The sequence below is a fragment of the Felis catus genome, chromosome A3 (assembly GCF_018350175.1).
Source record: "Felis catus isolate Fca126 chromosome A3, F.catus_Fca126_mat1.0, whole genome shotgun sequence".
NCBI lineage: Eukaryota > Metazoa > Chordata > Mammalia > Carnivora > Felidae > Felis > Felis catus.
This window is the reverse complement of record NC_058370.1, coordinates 60,222,752-60,240,320: the sequence shown is the minus strand read 5'-3', so window position 1 is coordinate 60,240,320 and position 17,569 is coordinate 60,222,752. Positions and strand designations below refer to the sequence as shown.

Below are 17,569 nucleotides of genomic sequence, written 5' to 3'. Positions count from 1 at the left end.
TTACAGATACCTGACTCTCCCGGTATGCACACTAGAAACAAGGTAGTCACTCTCTACAAAACCCAAACACTAGCAGCTCACCTTGCTCAATTAACCTTCCTTCACTTGGGGTTTTCTCCACTTGCCACTCTAGTTTCAATTCAAGTTCTACTTCACACCCAGGCCCCTCTTTGGTGCCTCACTTTCTTCTTCAAGGTGAGCAAACTCTGTGACCTCACAGCCACATTCTGCTTAGATGCTCTTCCTGGAAATGTTCTTTTGAATTTTATTTCACCTCTGCACACTCTCTTTGTACATTATTTCCATTTGCATGGTTAGACAGCTGAATCACCCGTATAGCACACCATGACACCTTCATAAAAATTCACTATTTCAAGATCAATTGCACCCAGTCTTATATCACATGTAAAAATAACCTCTGAAAAAAACTCTTTGGATTGTTTTTATACCTACCACATTTGTCCAAATTTAACAAAATACCACACGGATAATAAGAAGAAGGAAACAGAAGTGTAGGAAAATCTATCTTTTGTGTTTTCAAGCTTACTTTAAAAAATACAAACATTTCCTGAAACGCAGAAGTGAAAGTAGTGAATGTTACGTGGATATTTTTCCACCTTAACTGACTGATCAGAAGAGTATTTATAAACCCCTGACTGATGTCTCGAGCTGGTAAATCAACACCAGGGAAGAACATTTTAAGCACATTTATCATCTAAGACAAACAGCCTATTCAGAGCATGATTATTTTTTATTCATCATTGAAGTTCACCTCCACATTTGCTTCTTCTCAATGTTAATAATATCTGTATAAGGTTTCTCAATATTTAATATTACAGCTTGCCTATTGCATGCTGATGAGGTTAGGTCACACGCTTGATCTCTAGAAGACCAGTGAGCTTTGCCAAAAAAATAAAAGAAAAAGAAAATGACAAAAGGGCCTATTTTATACTGAAGTCTAATGCTAGTTAGCTTCATTGTAAGTACCCATTGTTGGTTTCAATGACATAAAAATCACAGTATCACAGTTTTAAGGGAAATTAAGGCTAAGATAGTTGAATGGACTGGCCCAATGGCATGCAAGCTCATAATTATCAGAAGGCACCCACCATCCTTGAGCACCACAATTTAGAGTGTGTATGACTCAGTTAATACCCACCGAGTTAGCAATGCTGTGTCACATTCAAAAGACAGTAACATAAAAGAAAATCTTACCTGTTCATTCTCCTCTTCATCACTACTTAGCTTAAGGTCATCTTCTAGCATTCTGAAAAAAGGAACAAAGAGGTATCGATACTTAGCAAATTCAAAATAATTCAGTACCAAAATATCTTTATTAGAGTAATGATTTAACCATAAGTCTGTTTCCTGATTAATTAAAAAAAAAACAAACCTTTTTTTAAGCTTTTTCTTCTGATGTACTTAGGAAATAACAAACTGCCCCATCATGAAAATTAACCCTCTTAACAGTCCTTAATAGGGTAAGATGGGTTGTTTCAAGAATATGAGGTTTTAAACAAACAGAATCAAATACAGCTTTTGGTTGTGAAGTTTTAATTCCACAGTATTTGTTCAGTGTTTATACCATGTGACAGGTGCTATGCTATGTCTCCATTTACTATTCAAGGTAAACAATGAGAGAGCAAGTAGAACTCTTCCGACAGCAATAACACAACAAACTAGAGCTGTGAGCATTGGCTGCTTAGATCTTCCATCGGCCAAGGATCTGGAGAAGACATCTTCCTGAAGATCCTGCCGGATGAGGAACACTCAACAGGAGAGAACTTTCTAGAAAAGACTCTGTGAAGGCAACTAACTCCCCAGTGCTCCCTGGTGTCTCAGATTTGCCATGGCGGAGGCAGTGGGGAAGTATACTTTTGGGTCTGTAAGAGTTAAAAGTAAAAACATACAAACAAAAAAAATCAAACCCTATTATTTCTGATGATGATAAAATTGTATTCTTAGTACCATTGCTGAACTGTTTATAGAATAATAGTTTTCAGATTAATTCATTTCAAAAGAAATCTCAGAAGGACATTCTATAACACAAATGAAAGCAGAGCTGTTCTGTGGGGGGTGGGGAAGGGTCCATTTGTGATAGATCCTGGGGCTCCAGGAATCAGTCTGAAGGCCACTGAACCCATATACTTGACAGGCCTCATTGTTCTCCTTGAAGTCACCTTCCAAAGACTCTACCCTAAAATGTGCCTCATTTCTTTAAAGGCCAATTGTGGGCCCATCATCAGTATATTCCTCTGAATATTTTTTGTAAGTAATTTCAGTGACCTTTGGGGTGAACTTGGGGTAAAGATTTGCTGGGGCAGTGCGTGGACCTAGTTTTGTCCCAACCGGCCATGTGTTTGGAGAAAATCACTTAACTCCCTTACCCTTGGTCCCATTTTCTGATTTGTAAAATGACAGGTTATGCTGGGCAATCTCGAAGGCCCAATCCTGATTAAGATTCCATGAGTATAGAGAATAAAATTACCCCTTACTTTGTAAAGTAGAAAAACTCTTCTATTTGTCATAGAGTGAGACTGAGACTTTCAGTCTCTGAAAACTGAGAAATTTCTAAGCAATTTTTGGTGTACCATTTAAACCATAACTATTAGGACACCAGATCTGCTTTTTCACAGGCTATGGCTATTCTACCAATATGGAGAAGTATCACCCTTTAATATTTCAACCACAGGCAAACCAAGAAAACATCAGCAAAGACTGCAGAGCTCCATCCACAACTGCCCTTTATATCCGCCTGGCTGCCATTCATTTCCTTTGACCTTATAAACTCCTACCCTTGGCTTCAAAGAGAAGAGACGTGGTGGTAATTTATTAGAGCACTGTTTAGGAAGAATGTAGGAAGGGGACTGTGTTTTCTTTGTTCTTGAGTATCCAGTGACTAGCACAGTGATGGCACACAATACAATACCAGCTTGCTGGCTGGGCTGGGGCACCTTCCCCACGATTATTTTCCTACCAAAAGGCACAAATGCCTTTCTGATGAAAAACCCCAGAGGAGCAGGATAGTTTCTTGCCTCCACCCCTCACTCCCTCTTTAGAGGTGAACTGCCAACAGCTATTTGGTTTAATCTCAAGGACTGCCCTGCAAGCATTGGGTGTTCTAAGTGTGGGTGGTCCTGTCAGTGGGTGGAAAGAAGGAGGGGGAAGGACACACACAATCATCATTAACAACCCCCCTGTTGTTGGATGGAGGTCATATCAAGGGTGACTGAGAAGTTTCATCTTTATATAGGCAATAGCGTGCACAGACTTGAAGGCCACTGTCAACCACAGCAAGAAATCCCAACATGCCCCAAAGCAAGGGATCATAGCTTGGCTGCACACCAGCCATGTGACTCGGTCACCACGCGAGGCTGGCAATGCTGAAAGTAACCACAACAGTAAAAACAGTGTGTGAGGTTCTCTTTTAAGGTAGGAATACAGCTTATTTTTGTTTATTTTAAGCATGTGCTAAAATGTGTACATGCATCAATGCGTGTTTGTTTGAGTTTCATATTGTCTCTCATATCCTCTGATCCCTGGTAAGTCACACCTCTGGGTCTTGGCTTTGTCATTTCTATACTTGTCATTTCTACTTTGTCATCACTTCCAGAAGAAAGGCAGTCAGAGATCCACCTTGCCTTCTGAATTTTTTATAATGGGAAAAAAATGAATTTATTGTGTTTCTGGCTGAGATCTAAAAACAAAGGATCGAATGTAAAAATACCTCGTATTCAAGACAGACTTCCAGAGAAGTCAGAATCCAATGAAACTTCAGAATCTTGAAATATGGAGAAATGGCAATGAAACACTAAGTCAAACAGCTCATACATAATCCCACAGCAATCCTGGGGTACCGCTATTACCAACACTTGCAACCACAGACCTGGAACAGCCAGTCGCCGCCACCCTGTGCCCAATCCCCAACAGACACGCTAAGGAAACTGATGCTCAAGGCCATCCAAGAATACAGACCAGCCCTTCTGTTTTATTCTGATGGTCACAGCAGAATCCCCATGACTCAACTTTCAAAGTGAGTGCTTGTTTCCATTCACTGTGTTCTTCAAGTCTGGCTAAACAGACCTGGGGAAGAGGAGCCAAAGTGTGTATTTGAGGTTATAGCTGAACAATGAAATGTGGTTAGAGAAGAAAAATGCTGTAACCCCCACAAGATCCTAAGAAATGTCAGTGTTTTGTGTGCGGCAGGTAGACTGCAGGCTGGGATTACCTCCAGCTAAACACACAAATGGTACTGTTGCAATCCCCAACTCTAATCCCACCCACTTGAGAACATTTTTATCATCTGTCTATTTCTGAAAGGAACAGATTGGCATACGTACATTAAACAAGAACAAACAACTACAAAGGCGTAAGCCAAAAGTGAGAGAAAATCCAAATTAAGTGTTGGCCAGGCCAAAAGGCAGGGGCTTGGGATCTCCGACTCCATTTCCGAAAAAGGAAGGCAAAGCCTCTGATGTTCTGAAGGGCTGAAGGCAGAGTTTGGGATGGGTCATACGCACATAAGCCCATGAAGCCTGTGCTTCGGCGTCATGGTGGCTCATGTGGGCACCTGCCGCACCCTTGCATCCTTACATTTGAGCACCACCCAGCCTTCTTCCAGCCAATGATGCCCACCCAGCGAGAAAGCAGCTCCCTTTCATGCTCCCTTAGTCCCTCCCCTTCCAGAACTCTTGATTAGGAGCAGATCTCAGCGTTGAATGGATCTTTGTGCCAGGCTGGCTAAAAGCACTTTCTACGTTACCTCATTCAGTCCCACAGCAACTCCTCTGAGGTGGGCGCTGCTGGGACAGCAGGCTGTGGTGGTCCCAGCAGGCTGCTGGGACAGTCAGGCTGCCAGGATGAAACCTAGCGCTGCCACTCACCTAGCTGAGTGACCCAATACCTGCCTTAACGGGTTTTCTGGAGAAATCATTACACAACCCTTGGAAAGTGCTTAGTACAGAACCTGGCACGGAACGAGCATTCAATAAATGTTCATTTTCACTAATATTCCTCTTTTATCTCTGAGGGATATGCCTTAGAGCATTTAAAGAATTTGCATGGGTAAACAATGTGAGAGAAAAGATATTTCTATAATAATGCCTTAAATCTAAGCTCTACTTACCAGAATAGAGCTTTCTACTTTTTTTATACCTTTTCCCCCCTTACTATTTTTCTTTTCTGAAAAGAAAAGATGAGGCTCTCTAGAGGGGTAATGTATTTTAGGGTATAATTGCTGCCATGGTTGATTGATCGGATGTGGCTTCACAGCTAGAGAGGACAGTAAACATGCCTGTCACCCTCAGTGCACAAGGAGATCTGCTCTGAGGGCCAGTGGCCAGCCACGTGGCCAGAGTCCCTCAGCAGGAGCCACCAAGTGATGACAACGGGGATGCTGAAATAAAACAGACAATAAAATGAAACTTTTCGAAGGACGAGCAGGGAGCAGAGGTGCGGCCAGAGGTAAACAGAAACCTGGACTCAGTGCCCTGAACACCTGAGGGGCTGTCAAACTGCTGTCAGAGGCACTCCAGGGTGGTACCCCTTGTGACTTCCCTCTGAACCAGGTAACTAAGAACTGAGATGTTAAAGGACCCGGACAAGAGTTTTAAACATGCAATTGATGATTAAGATTCCATCTAGTTTTCACTGGGGAATTGCATTAGACAACAGTTTCTTATCTTAAAATTACTGTCCCAGGTATGTTATGCCATGCCCTATGAGTACCTGGTACAGGTCAAAAGGTTTGGAGCCACAGGAGGGGGCCTTGTGCGGCCTGCGTACAGGAGAGGGTGTGACAGAGTGGCTTTGGAGCTCTGAAGCCACTTTGCCGTGTGTGTGCCAAGTACTACCTCTGCGGATGGGTGTTGGGGGTCTCTTCCGCAAGTGAGGGATGAATGGCAACACTGCCTCTCCAACAGCAGGGTTGGCATCCGGTCTCTCAGCCTTCTACTCCTTCTTCTGCCCGTGTGCGAGTGGGGGGGGGGGTTGGCACCCTGTCTCCCAGGGCTATTACATTTGCATTGGCACTATCACTCTCGCCATTTACAAACTGCCTGCAGTTGTGAAGCTCTGGCACACACAGTTCTCACAGAACCCAACTGCCTCCTCTGATGGGATCTTCAGCAGCTCTCATAAAAGGGAGAACTTAAAACCCCTACAACTTTAATATTTGTGGCAACTTTCCCACATGTAGTATTTTTTAACTGGGCAACAAATTTATGTTGTTGCTAGTCCTTACATTTTTGAGGTACGGCACTTTCCAGGGAACAGGAACAGTAGCCTACCCTTAGCAGATGGTCAACTGTTTCTAATGCTCCACTATTTCTTCACAGGTATTGCAAACGGGCACATTAACTGCCTTCAAATGTAATGGCAGCCATTTCACAGAGCAGTGGTTTTTAATTAATAGGATTTCCCCGGAATTACTTGCCATTTGGGGCCCTTAACAGACCTGAATCCTTTAGCCCTTTAAAGTTCATTTCATTTTGCTTGATCTTAATGGCTTTTAAAAAATCTGAATTTTAATTGGGCTGTTTGATTTTCAGATTTGCTTCTATATCTGGTGCTACTATGGTCTCCACCTATTGGAGATTTAAAGCCAAAGACAAATGTTTATGACTCCCCATTAAACATATTCATATATGCAAATATCTATTCTAGCAATTAGCAGTGCACGATAGCCTACTCGTTATGCAAGTATACCCCTCTGCAGGTATTCCCCAAGCCATCATCTCTACTGCTCAGAACATGGGGAGGAAGTTATACAACACATTTCATTCTGTCTGAAGTCCACTGCTCTGTCAGGGTCAGTGCTACCATCTGCCTGGGCTTATTTTCATAAATAGGTAACCACTTTTCCTCTGCATTTGTTCAGAAGAATTTAGCTCATATCACTCCAGTCGACTGGGAGCCAGGAAGGCTAGGATAGGCTCACACTGGGGGTTGGTGATTTAATGCATCCAAGATACAAATGAAGTAACTTAGTGTGGAAACAAATGGAGAAATCAGGAGTAAGACAAAGGGTGTGGTCTAGATGACCCAAGCGTTTTCAACTCTGATATCTTCCTATCCAGGATTTCATATTTACATCTTTTGAAGCAATGTTGATGCATAGAGAGATGGTTCACATATATTTCCTTCCTGGACCTCTTCTTCCTGGGACTGTTTTGGTTGTCAACGAAATCACAAATAGCTCTCTGATTCTGTCACGCTCATCCTGGGTTGGAGGGTGAAGGTGCATTGTATCTTTTCTGTTTGTGACCTTACTTTTCCTTACAGATGGTAAATTCCAGTGGTCTTTTTCTCCCATGTACAAGCTGAGTCCACCTGCTACCTTCTACACAGGCCCATCCTCCCTGGGGGCCAGTATCTCATTTCCTACTATTTAGGACTCTCGCAAAAAATCAACCTCATTTAGAAAACCTGCTAAACCCTGGTGAGATACGAGATGAATGTCTTTGAAATCTCATATCTAGCATGTTAATGTAGAATAAATGGAAATCAAAGGAAAATGAAAATCAACACTAATAAAAAAAATCACAGTCAGTGGTGGGATGAGTTCTGGAGACCAGGGGGCTCAGGAAAAGTTGTGAGGAGGAGAGAGTACTTGAGGGGCTTCAAGGTCCTAGAGGAGGCAGATTGAAATCAGGGACTCTATCCTGCCCCATGAAGGAAGGGTGACAGCCAAGCACAGAGTGCTTGGGGGAACAGAGGTATTTATTTCCCTCACTCTCATGATATTTAAAAAAAAGTAATACATACATATAGTTCAGAACTCTCCAAATAGGAAAAGGTGTCCAGGGGCACCTGGGTGGTTCAGTTGGTTAAGCGTCCGACTTTGGCTCAGGTCATGATTTCACGGGTTCCTGGGTTTGAGCCCCACGTCGGGCTCAGTGCTCACAGCTCAGAGCCTGGAGCCTACTTCAGATTCTGTGTCTCCCTCTCTCTCTGCCCCATCCCCACCCATGCTCTCTCTCTGTCTTAAAAATAAATAAAACATTAAAAAAAAATTTAAAAAAGGAAAAGGTGTCCAGTGAAATGTCTCACTCCCAGCCTTGTTCCAATCCTCTTACTTCTTACTTTCGTCCCCCAAAGTCACCATTGTCTATAGTTTCTTATACAGTTTCTTATAAGAAATAATAGATTTCTTATTATTTCAGGTTTTCTTTATGCATCAACAAGCAAATATGAATGCAGCACATTAGACCCATCAGGGTAAGTACATGGCATTTAAGAACAACTATGAGGTGGACAAATATAATGTCAACTGGATCCTCTTTATCTGGCTGTGGTAGGCAGCTTCCAAGATGCTCCCAATGATCCCACGTCCTGGTATTCATGTCCTCATGCACTCCCCTCCCCTGAGTGTGGCCGCACCGAGTGACTTGCTTCTAGTAAATGGAGTAGGGCAAAAGGGATGGGGTGTCACTTGCGAGTTCAGGTGACCTCTGTTTGTTGGCATGCATGCTCTTACTCTTCATGCCTGCTTGCTTGGATGGAAAAAGCTGCCAGGTTGTGAGCTGCTGTACGGAGAAATCCCCATGGCAGGGAGCTGAGGGGAACCTGCTGCCAACAGCCAAGGAAGAACTAAGGTCCTCAGCCCAGCCACCCAGGAAGAACTGAATCTTGCCAGCAGCCACATGAGTGAACTTGGAAGTGGGTCTTTTCCCAGGTAAGCCTTGAGGGGACTGCAGACCCACTGACCCCGTGCTGCTTTGTGAGAGGTCCTTAGCCAGAGGACCCAGGTGAGCCACACTCAGATCCCTGACTGACAGAAACTATAGAGTAATAAATGTTGTTTGAAGCCGCTAAGTTTTGCTGTAATTCGTTAGGCATTGATAAGTAATTCATATGCCGGCAGATGATTTTAAATATTTAGTGTGTCCCTTTTCAAGATCACTCTCAGCTGCTCAAGCTAAAAGCATTAGCAGCCATTATTCAAGCCGTTCAACAGAAGTATACTGTGGGCCTAAAGGGTAATTAAAAAGTTGTAAAAGCCATGTTAAAAAAGGTGTGAAAAACAAGTAAAACCAACCAACAGTATGTTTTATTTAAGCCAACATATCGTTTCAATGATAATATACACAGTTCAAATGCTCACTAGCCACACGTGGCTAGTGGCTCCTATACCGGACAGTGCAGGCTCATAGAAGGTGAGGGATGGTCAGATCTCTAGAGGTTTTGTTTTTCCCACCCCACTCAGCCCTCAGCCCCCCCATTGCCTATTTCAGATGTCAATCTCTAACACTTCTTGCCTGCACCTGACAGGGTGCACGGAACAAGCCTATGAAGGCAAAGATCCTGGTAACTTAGCATGTGAAGGAACTGAGGGAGGAGAAAGGGAAGGTTTTGGTTAGAATCATCATAAATGTGTAGCCCCCACTGACTACCCTTGGTGGAGACTGGAATCCCAGAGGTCCATTTTGTGTCAGCTAAATGTTTCAGGGACCCATTCTGCTTCTAATTCTGATGATGCTAATTACATGTAAGCTTTTGGCTTCACAGAAGAACTGGAAGGCAGAACCTTGCACAAAGCTGCAGGTGGCCCACAAGAGGGGTATGCTCAGGGCAATGTGTTTGGGAGCCATGGCCTAGGAAACCAGAACAGTGGGCAGCCTTGCAAATACACCTTGTCAAAGGCTGACTGTGCAAGGGACGTCTACCCTTGTTGCTCTGACATACCCGCTTCTCTTAGATATAGTAAAGACACAGCTCCCAAAAGTTATTTAAAGAATTCTAGATTTTTTTTTAAGTTGTATATTTTTAAAAGTGTGCTGGTTGTTTTTTTTTTTTTTTTTTTTTCCCACTTGGAATTGCAGTTCTAGCTCGGGACGCTGAGTGGCCCAGAGGGAATTCTCCGTCTAGGAGAAATAGAAAGCTGGGCCCGTTTTCCTTGAACATCTATCTCATGGATGTTCACACAGTTCGTGTGACCATGAAAGTATGAAAATGCTCCATCTTTTCCATTTAGGGCAATGTACGCCACAGTTATAATGAAGCATTCTGTGAACGTGAACACATCAGACTTTAAAATTGCTCCTTCCTGAAACAAGTCCAGGAGAAAAGGGCCGTGTGGACTCTATCGTTTCTATCAAAAAACAACCGTGGCTTTAGAAATAGCACTTTAATAGAGAAAAGCTCTCTCCTCAAAGACAGTTTCAAAATTCCTATCCGTGTCTGTTACAAGGACTTCTAGAAAATTAGTTTCTGAACTTGGTGTCCTCGGTTTTAGAGGATTCAATTTCTAAGGCTGAGTAAATTCAAGTACAGCATGTGAAAGAATAAGATCCTTTTCCAGGTAGATACCAGAAGAGAGGTCAGAGGACCCTGACTGGGAACATAAAGTTTTCTTGGCTGCATAGATTCGATGATGGGTATTTCTTTATTTAACCCTCTATGCAGGGGAATGTTTACACCTAACCAGAGGAGAAATGAGATATGCACATACATGGCTTATGTTTGTGATGTTGAATATTAATTGGTTGTCAATAAATTAATAAGCTGGTTGCCTATTCTGTTTGCTAACTAATGTTTAGCTTATTTAATTGATAACTTTTGACAATAAGAACACACTGAACCTAAAACGGTTACACATCCAGTAGGTTAAGATTTGTTCTTTGGTTCATGATGCCAGTTTTTGCATTTTTGTGGCTATTGTTATTAATAGGTTAACTGCTAAGTGTCCCTAATTGAGAGATTTATTTGAACTGATAAACTGTTAGAATTAGAAAAGAGAACCAAGCATAATCTCATAATTAGCAAATGAGTGCACTTTAAGTGATACCAACCTCACATGTTGCCTGTGTATGGCATAACACAGTGGTTTCTAAACTTTACTGCACATCAGAATCACTTGGGATCTTTGAAGAATACCACCCCCACATTCTTATGTAACAGGGGTGTGATCTGGGCAGCCATGTTTTTAAAAGCCTCCTAGGTGATTCTGATTTATAGCAAAGTTTGGGAACCACTATATAACACACACCTGGACAAGAGTCAGAAGAGCTGCATGTCTTCAATAGTTCTGGACCTAAATTCTGAAGTTTTAGTTTACCCATTAATAAAATGGGATGATAGTTGATTCAAATGAGAAAATAAGGTGAAAGCACCCTGGCAATTGCAAAGCCTCGTAAGGGTTTTTCAATGATGTGGTTAACATTACTTTAGGTGCTTTAAAAAATACTGATTCTTTTTGCACAGTGACGGAAGCCATCAACAAAATCATAAGGCAACCTACTGAATGGGAGAAGGTATTTGCAAATGATATATCTGATAAGGAGTTAATATACAAAATATATAAAGAACTTATACAACTCAACACCAAAAAACAAATAATCCAATTAAAAAATGGGCAGAAGACCTGAATAGACATTTCTTCAAAGAAGACACACAAAGGGCCAACAGACACATGAAAGGATGCTGAACATCACTCATCATCAGGGAAATGCAAATCAAAATCAAAACGAGATATTACTCTACACCTGTTAGAAAGGCTAGAATCAAAAAGATAAGAAATAACAGGTGTTGGCAAGGATGTACAGAAAAGGGAACCTTCATGAACTGTTGGTGGGAATGCAAACTGGTGCAGCCACTGTGGAAAACAGTATGGAGGTTCCTCAAAAAATTAAAAAAAGAACTAGCAGATGATCTAGTAAGTTCACTATTGGGTATTTATTTAAAGAAAATGAAAACACTAATACAAAAAGATACATGCACCCCTATGTTATTGCAGCATTATTTACAATAGCTACGATATGGAAGTAATCCAAGTGTCCACTGATAGATGAATGGATAGAAAAGATGTGGTGCATATATATATATATAGTGGAATATTAGTCAGTCATAAAAAGAAGGGTATATTGCCATTGTGATAACATGGATGGATTTAAAGGATCTAATGTAAATGAAATAAATTGGACAGAGAAAGACAAATACCATGATTTCACTCATATGCAAAATTTAACAAAACAACTGAAGAAAAAAAGAGACAAAAAATTAGACTTATATATGGAGAACAAACTGGTGGTAGAGGGGAAGAGGTGGGTTAGAAGATGAGTGAAATAGATAGATACAGGGGAAAGAAAAAACTGATTCATGGGCCTCATCCCCAGAGAATCTGATTTAACTGGTCTTGGGTTGGGCATGGGCATCAGTGTTTTTGACAGACAGCCCAGATGAATTTACTGTTCAGTCAGGGTTAAAAACCACGGCCTCAACTCCAAGTGAACGATCACCTTCTCATTGGGACCATCTCCAATTCACAGGACGGAATTCTTCACATCTCTCTAACTGAACAGAATTAAAGCACTATATAGGGCTGCTTGTCAACTCTTCTGGCTCCAGCTTTCCCCTCCCCTTGCATTTGAATAAGAAAGCTTCCAAGGGAGAGGTGTGTTTTCCTCAATGCCTAAGATAAGGGACAAACCCATCAATACTAATGAGTTAAGGAATTATTGTTAGTGTTTTAGAATTCTTCAGTGGTTGTTTTCAGAAGCCATGGACAATGCTGGGGCACCTGAGATTATTTTCTGGCCTTTTCTTCAGCCCCTGGGAGGAAATAAGAAGGTTATAGGTTATCCTGTCTTTCAAGTTCTCAGGAGGAGTCCCCAAACTCCAAGACAAAATAACACAGTGTGCTGGGTTGTCTATTGGTTGACATCTCAGCTCCCCTTTAAAGCACTACCCAGTACCACAGGTGCTAGAGGCCTGGGAACTACATTCCCTGCCTGCAGAGGTTTTGGGTTTGATGTCACCAGCGAGAAGCATCGAATAGGGTTCAGAAGGTTAAAGAGCAATGGAAGCCATTGATGCTCCCAGGTCAGCGAAAGCCGTACATAAGCTTCAGCAGATGGCAGATGTGCTGTCAGTAGCTTCCAGGCATTCTGGCACCTGTAGGTGCTGCAGACATCTGAGGTTATTGTTAGCACCTTTCCGTAACTCTGGCTTTTACTGATTTCCTGGTGGCTCCGTGCCTATAACTACCCTAACCCTCCTGATGCATTTGGAAGCCACTAATGCCTTATCTTAAGTGTGTTTCTACTTAAAATACCTAGAGTGGTTTCTCTTTCCCAGATCAAACTCTGACTTACACGTATGGTAATTAGGAGCATGAACTCTGAAGTCAGAAAGCCTGGTTTATTGATGTATATTCAGGCCCTGCCACATTCTAGCTGTGCATCCTTGTGCAGAGAACCTAGAATTGCTCGGTCTCAGCTTCTTCATCTTTATTTTTTAATTTTATTATTTACTTATTTATTTATTGAGAGAGAGAAAGGGAGACAGAGAGAAAGATTGAGAGCATGCATGAGTGGGGTAGGGTCAGAGGGAGAGGGAGAGAGAGAATCTTAAGCAGGCTCCATGCCAGTGTGGAACCTGATGTGGGGCTTGATCCCACAACTGTACGACCATGACCTGAGCTGAAACCAAGAGTTGGATGCTTAACTGAATGAGCCACCCAGGCGCCCCAGTTTTCTTATCTTTAAAACATAAAAATAAGAATGTTTACCTCCCAGGAATATTGTGGGAATTATATGGGGAAAATGCACAAAACATTTTGCAGTGCCTGATACACAATAATTAATACATATTCAGTATTATTATTGGTATTTTATTACCCATTCCGTCTTGTAACAATCTGCATGTGATAATTTAAGTCCATTCCCTTCTTCTAACAGAGAACATAAACTCCTTAATTTATTGACCATCTCCAAAGAGCCAAGGGTATTCTAGGTGCTAGTGATATAAAGTTGAAAAAGTCTTTGCTTTCAAGTGGCTCACTGCTTATTGGAAGGAAAGTCAGATCAGTAAACCTAGGAAACTGATAAGCAGTGGGAGCACAAATAACCGTCTTCTTTCTTTGTCAGACAATCCTGGCCCCTTTTATTTTTCCTCATAAGTTTTATTCTCCAGGCTTTGAAGCATCTCTGTATTTCTCTCTTGTGTCCACTACAAGTTCTCTGACGTCCTTCCCAATGTACATTCATGTGAGGGACACAGTCCACTGTATAGACTATATCGGTATTAACCGGAGTGGGAGAGACACCTGTCCTATGCCTGAAGTCAATAGTTCCTAATTGTTCTTCACCTTGTTCATTTAGTTGCTTCCTCCCTGTGCATCTGCCTCTTTGTTCAGGATACCCACAGGTAATTTGAGATTCATCACCAAATTTTAACAACCTTGTCCTATGCTATGTGGACCTAGATGACTATTCTGGTTTCTGTGACTGTGGAGGGAACCAAGCCAGACCTGGATACTGCAGAGATCCAGCCAATCCCTCACCCCAAGTTGTCCAGTCCCTGGAACATGTGCCCTCAGGACTTCTGGCTACCTGTGACTAGATGCAGGCTTTGTTTTAAAAATATATTTTTGAAAGAGAGAAAGCATGAGTGGGTGAGGGGAAGGGAGGGTGGGTGGGAGCAGAGGATCCAAAACAGGCTCTGCACAGAGAGCAGCAAGCCTGACGTGGGGCTCGAATTCACAAAGAGAGAGAACATGACCTGAGTTGAAGTCAGATGCTCATTGGTGGCTGCAGGCTTTTATACTAAATCCACTAACCCACACTAAATCCCCCACTAAATCCACTAAATGCCACAAACAACAATAAACTGATCATTTAAATGTAAAGAGAAGAAAAGGACATCCATGTTCCATATTAGAGAAAAAGCATCCTATTAGCTATTCATTAAAAAAGATCTCATATACACCAGGACTAATACACTACTTTTTTAAAAAAGTGAATAGGGTTGAAAGTTAGGCAAATATATTAAATTGTCTAAACTCATTTTCAGGTATGCACAACTGGTTTTTGCAATGGGAAACAGTTACCCATTCAACATGCATCTCTATCCACCAAATACATCCTTATGGGAGTTGTTCTGCTCATAGTGATACAGAATGTATCAAACATCCCATGCACATTAAACCCTGCCATACCTATTGTAGAGGATGGTTCCATTTACTGAACTGGAAACAGGGTCACAAGCATCAGTCAGGGCCACACCACAAAAAAGTTTCAGCATTTTCTTATAGTTTTAGGTCAGGTGTATTTTGGGTTTAAGTAAAAAAGAGTAAAACTGCAGAATCAAGTTGTTGCCTACCCAACTTTTTACATATTCATCTATTTGACTTTCATGTGGCAGAAAGGAATCTCAAGTGCAAAGGAAATAATTCATGTGAAAAATTTTAAGTGGTAGTGCATATTTTTGAAACAGAATGTGACTGTAGAGTAACGTTTGTTCTACTTATGAAAATGACCAGTAATGATCATGATAAATGTAGTCACTATCCTAGAGGTCATGGTGTAAATCCTGCCTAGGTGGGTCTATTCATTGACAGAGCACAGGAGTAGGGATGAAGAGAAGTAGGGCCGCAGTCCAATGTAGACTTTCTGATTTTCCAATTTTAGATGGGTCAAGAGTCCTGGTCCACAGTTTTTCATTAGAATGGTAGAGAATCAACTGAGCTCAGGACCAATACTAGACACACTGTGAAGTAGATGTACTATTGTCTTTGGAAACCTCTACCATTTTAGGTGCACCATCTCCCTATCCCAAGGCTTGTGGCTCCTTTCTCATGCAGCATGTTCAGGATCCCCTCTGGGATAGACAGATGTGGCATTCAGTTGTCATGTCTCCTTAAGGTTCTTCTTCTCGGCTATGACAATTTCTCAGTCTTGCTTTGTTTTTGATGATGTTGACCACTTTGAGGAGTGTTGGCCATGTTTTTTGTAGAATGTCCCACAATTTGGATTGTTTGATATTTTTCTCATGATGAGGTTAGGGTTCTGGGGAGGAAGAGTCCAGAGGTAAAGTGCCATTCTTGTTCCATCATGTCAAGGGTGCACGTTATCAACATGACTTATCACTTATGATGTTAAGCTTGGCATCACTTGGCTAAAATTGTGTTTGTCAGATTTATCCACTGTAAAGTTATTCTTTTCCCCCTCTTTCCAGACTCCACATGGAAGTCCCTAAGGAAAATTCATGCTTAAGGGGTAGAGATTTACATTCCACTTCCTTGAGGAGCAGTATCTATAGATATTATTTGGTATTATTCTGTACAAGAAATGTGCTTATTCACTCCTTTATTTATTCAATCATTTACTTATATCAGCATGGACTCTCACATATTTACTTTCTGTATTGGGTTATAATCCAACATTAGTCAACTGTTTTTTTTTAATGTATATTTTTTCTTTTCTTTTCTTTCCTATTTCCTTTCCTTTCTTTCTTTTATTTTCTTTCTTTCTTTTTTTTTTTTAAGTAGGCTTCACACCTAGTGTGGAGCCCAACATGGGGCTTTAACTCACAGCCCTGAGATCAAGATCTGAGCTGAGATCAAGTGTTGGCCGCTTAGCTGACTGAGCCACCCATGTGCCCCTAGTAAACTATTTTTTAATCACATAAAAAGTATTGGATTGAGTAGTCCTATAGACACTCTATAGATAGAACCAAGGGACAGAGTCACAATGTGTTGCCAGTGATTGCTATAGGCATAAATCAAAGGCTTGTCATTACCTGTGCAAAGTGGTTAAATTCTGGCCAAAAAGACATTTTAAGTCCTAATAAAGCATTCAGATTCTTGATCAGCAAGAGCAGAATTCTTTCCAAATGACAGGTATCTGCATATTCATATGTATACACTAAGGCTATCAGGGACATTCAATTGTCAAATGAACCAGACATCTCTGTTTGTCTTGTTTGCTCACACTGATTTATGCCACATTCATGTGCCACTCCTTCCTTGAAATGCTTCTTGCACAGTTTCTCTGGTCCTTAAGGCTCTCTTTACCTTTGACTTCCCATTTCCTTTTGCCACTCTTCAGAAGTTGATGTTACCGTAGGATCCTGTCCTCAGTTTCTATTCTCTTCTACGCCTTCTTACCTCATCTACTGCTGAGGATGACATCTATGACCTCATCCTCCAAGAGCCAGTTCCCTAGGCTCAAGTGCACCCTCGCATTTCCACACTATGGCTTCCTGAAGGCCAGAGACCACATTTTATCCTATAGGGCATCTTTGGCATCCAACAAAATGCCTGGCATAGAATAACCACATAACAAATGTTTGCTGAGAAAATAAATGAATCTCCACTTGGATGTGCCTCTATGATTTGCCTAAAACCAGAACCCTCTCACCTCCCCACCTAAAATCCAACATGCACTGCTGAATTATATGTCCAGGTCCATGATACTATTACCCACCAGGTCATGTGCACATGGTTGTTGACTTCTCCCTGCCCTCTTTACAGACAGTAAAACTCCTAGAGGTATGTGTTCAATGTCCTAAGTTTTCTTTTGAACCCATCTTCCTCCATCCCTCATAGTACTGCTTTAATTCACACTTCTGGTACCCCTGTAATAGTCCTAACTTCCTCCCTCCAGTTTTTCCTCCAGGTTCTATTGCCCATCTTGTTGCAATCCACCTAAAATCTAAATCCATAGTACCTGCTGCTTGTTAGGGACGACAAGGCACTTCATGGCCTGGCCTCAGCTCTCTGCAGTTGTTAGCCTGTCCCAGCCCTTATAATCAATACTGGAACAATGCAAACTATATATAGTTACACTTG

At 41.6% G+C, this 17,569-nt stretch overlaps 1 protein-coding gene and 1 long non-coding RNA gene across 8 annotated transcripts in view; one reads left to right on the top strand and one right to left on the bottom strand.

Moving 5' to 3' along the window:
- The window catches only part of AFF3 (AF4/FMR2 family member 3), a 571,747-nt gene that overhangs the window by 119,575 nt on the left and 434,603 nt on the right, over nucleotides 1-17,569 (bottom strand). For all 7 annotated transcript variants that reach the window (XM_045054068.1, XM_045054069.1, XM_045054070.1 and 4 more), the window contains one exon: nucleotides 1,216-1,267. In XM_045054068.1, coding sequence (XP_044910003.1) covers nucleotides 1,216-1,267 — 52 coding nt within the window. The remainder of the gene's footprint in view (nucleotides 1-1,215; nucleotides 1,268-17,569) is intronic.
- LOC123384427 overlaps nucleotides 8,440-17,569 on the top strand; it is a 31,958-nt gene continuing 22,828 nt past the window's right edge. The window contains exon 1 of the long non-coding RNA XR_006595488.1: nucleotides 8,440-8,674. This is a non-coding gene — a long non-coding RNA (uncharacterized LOC123384427). The remainder of the gene's footprint in view (nucleotides 8,675-17,569) is intronic.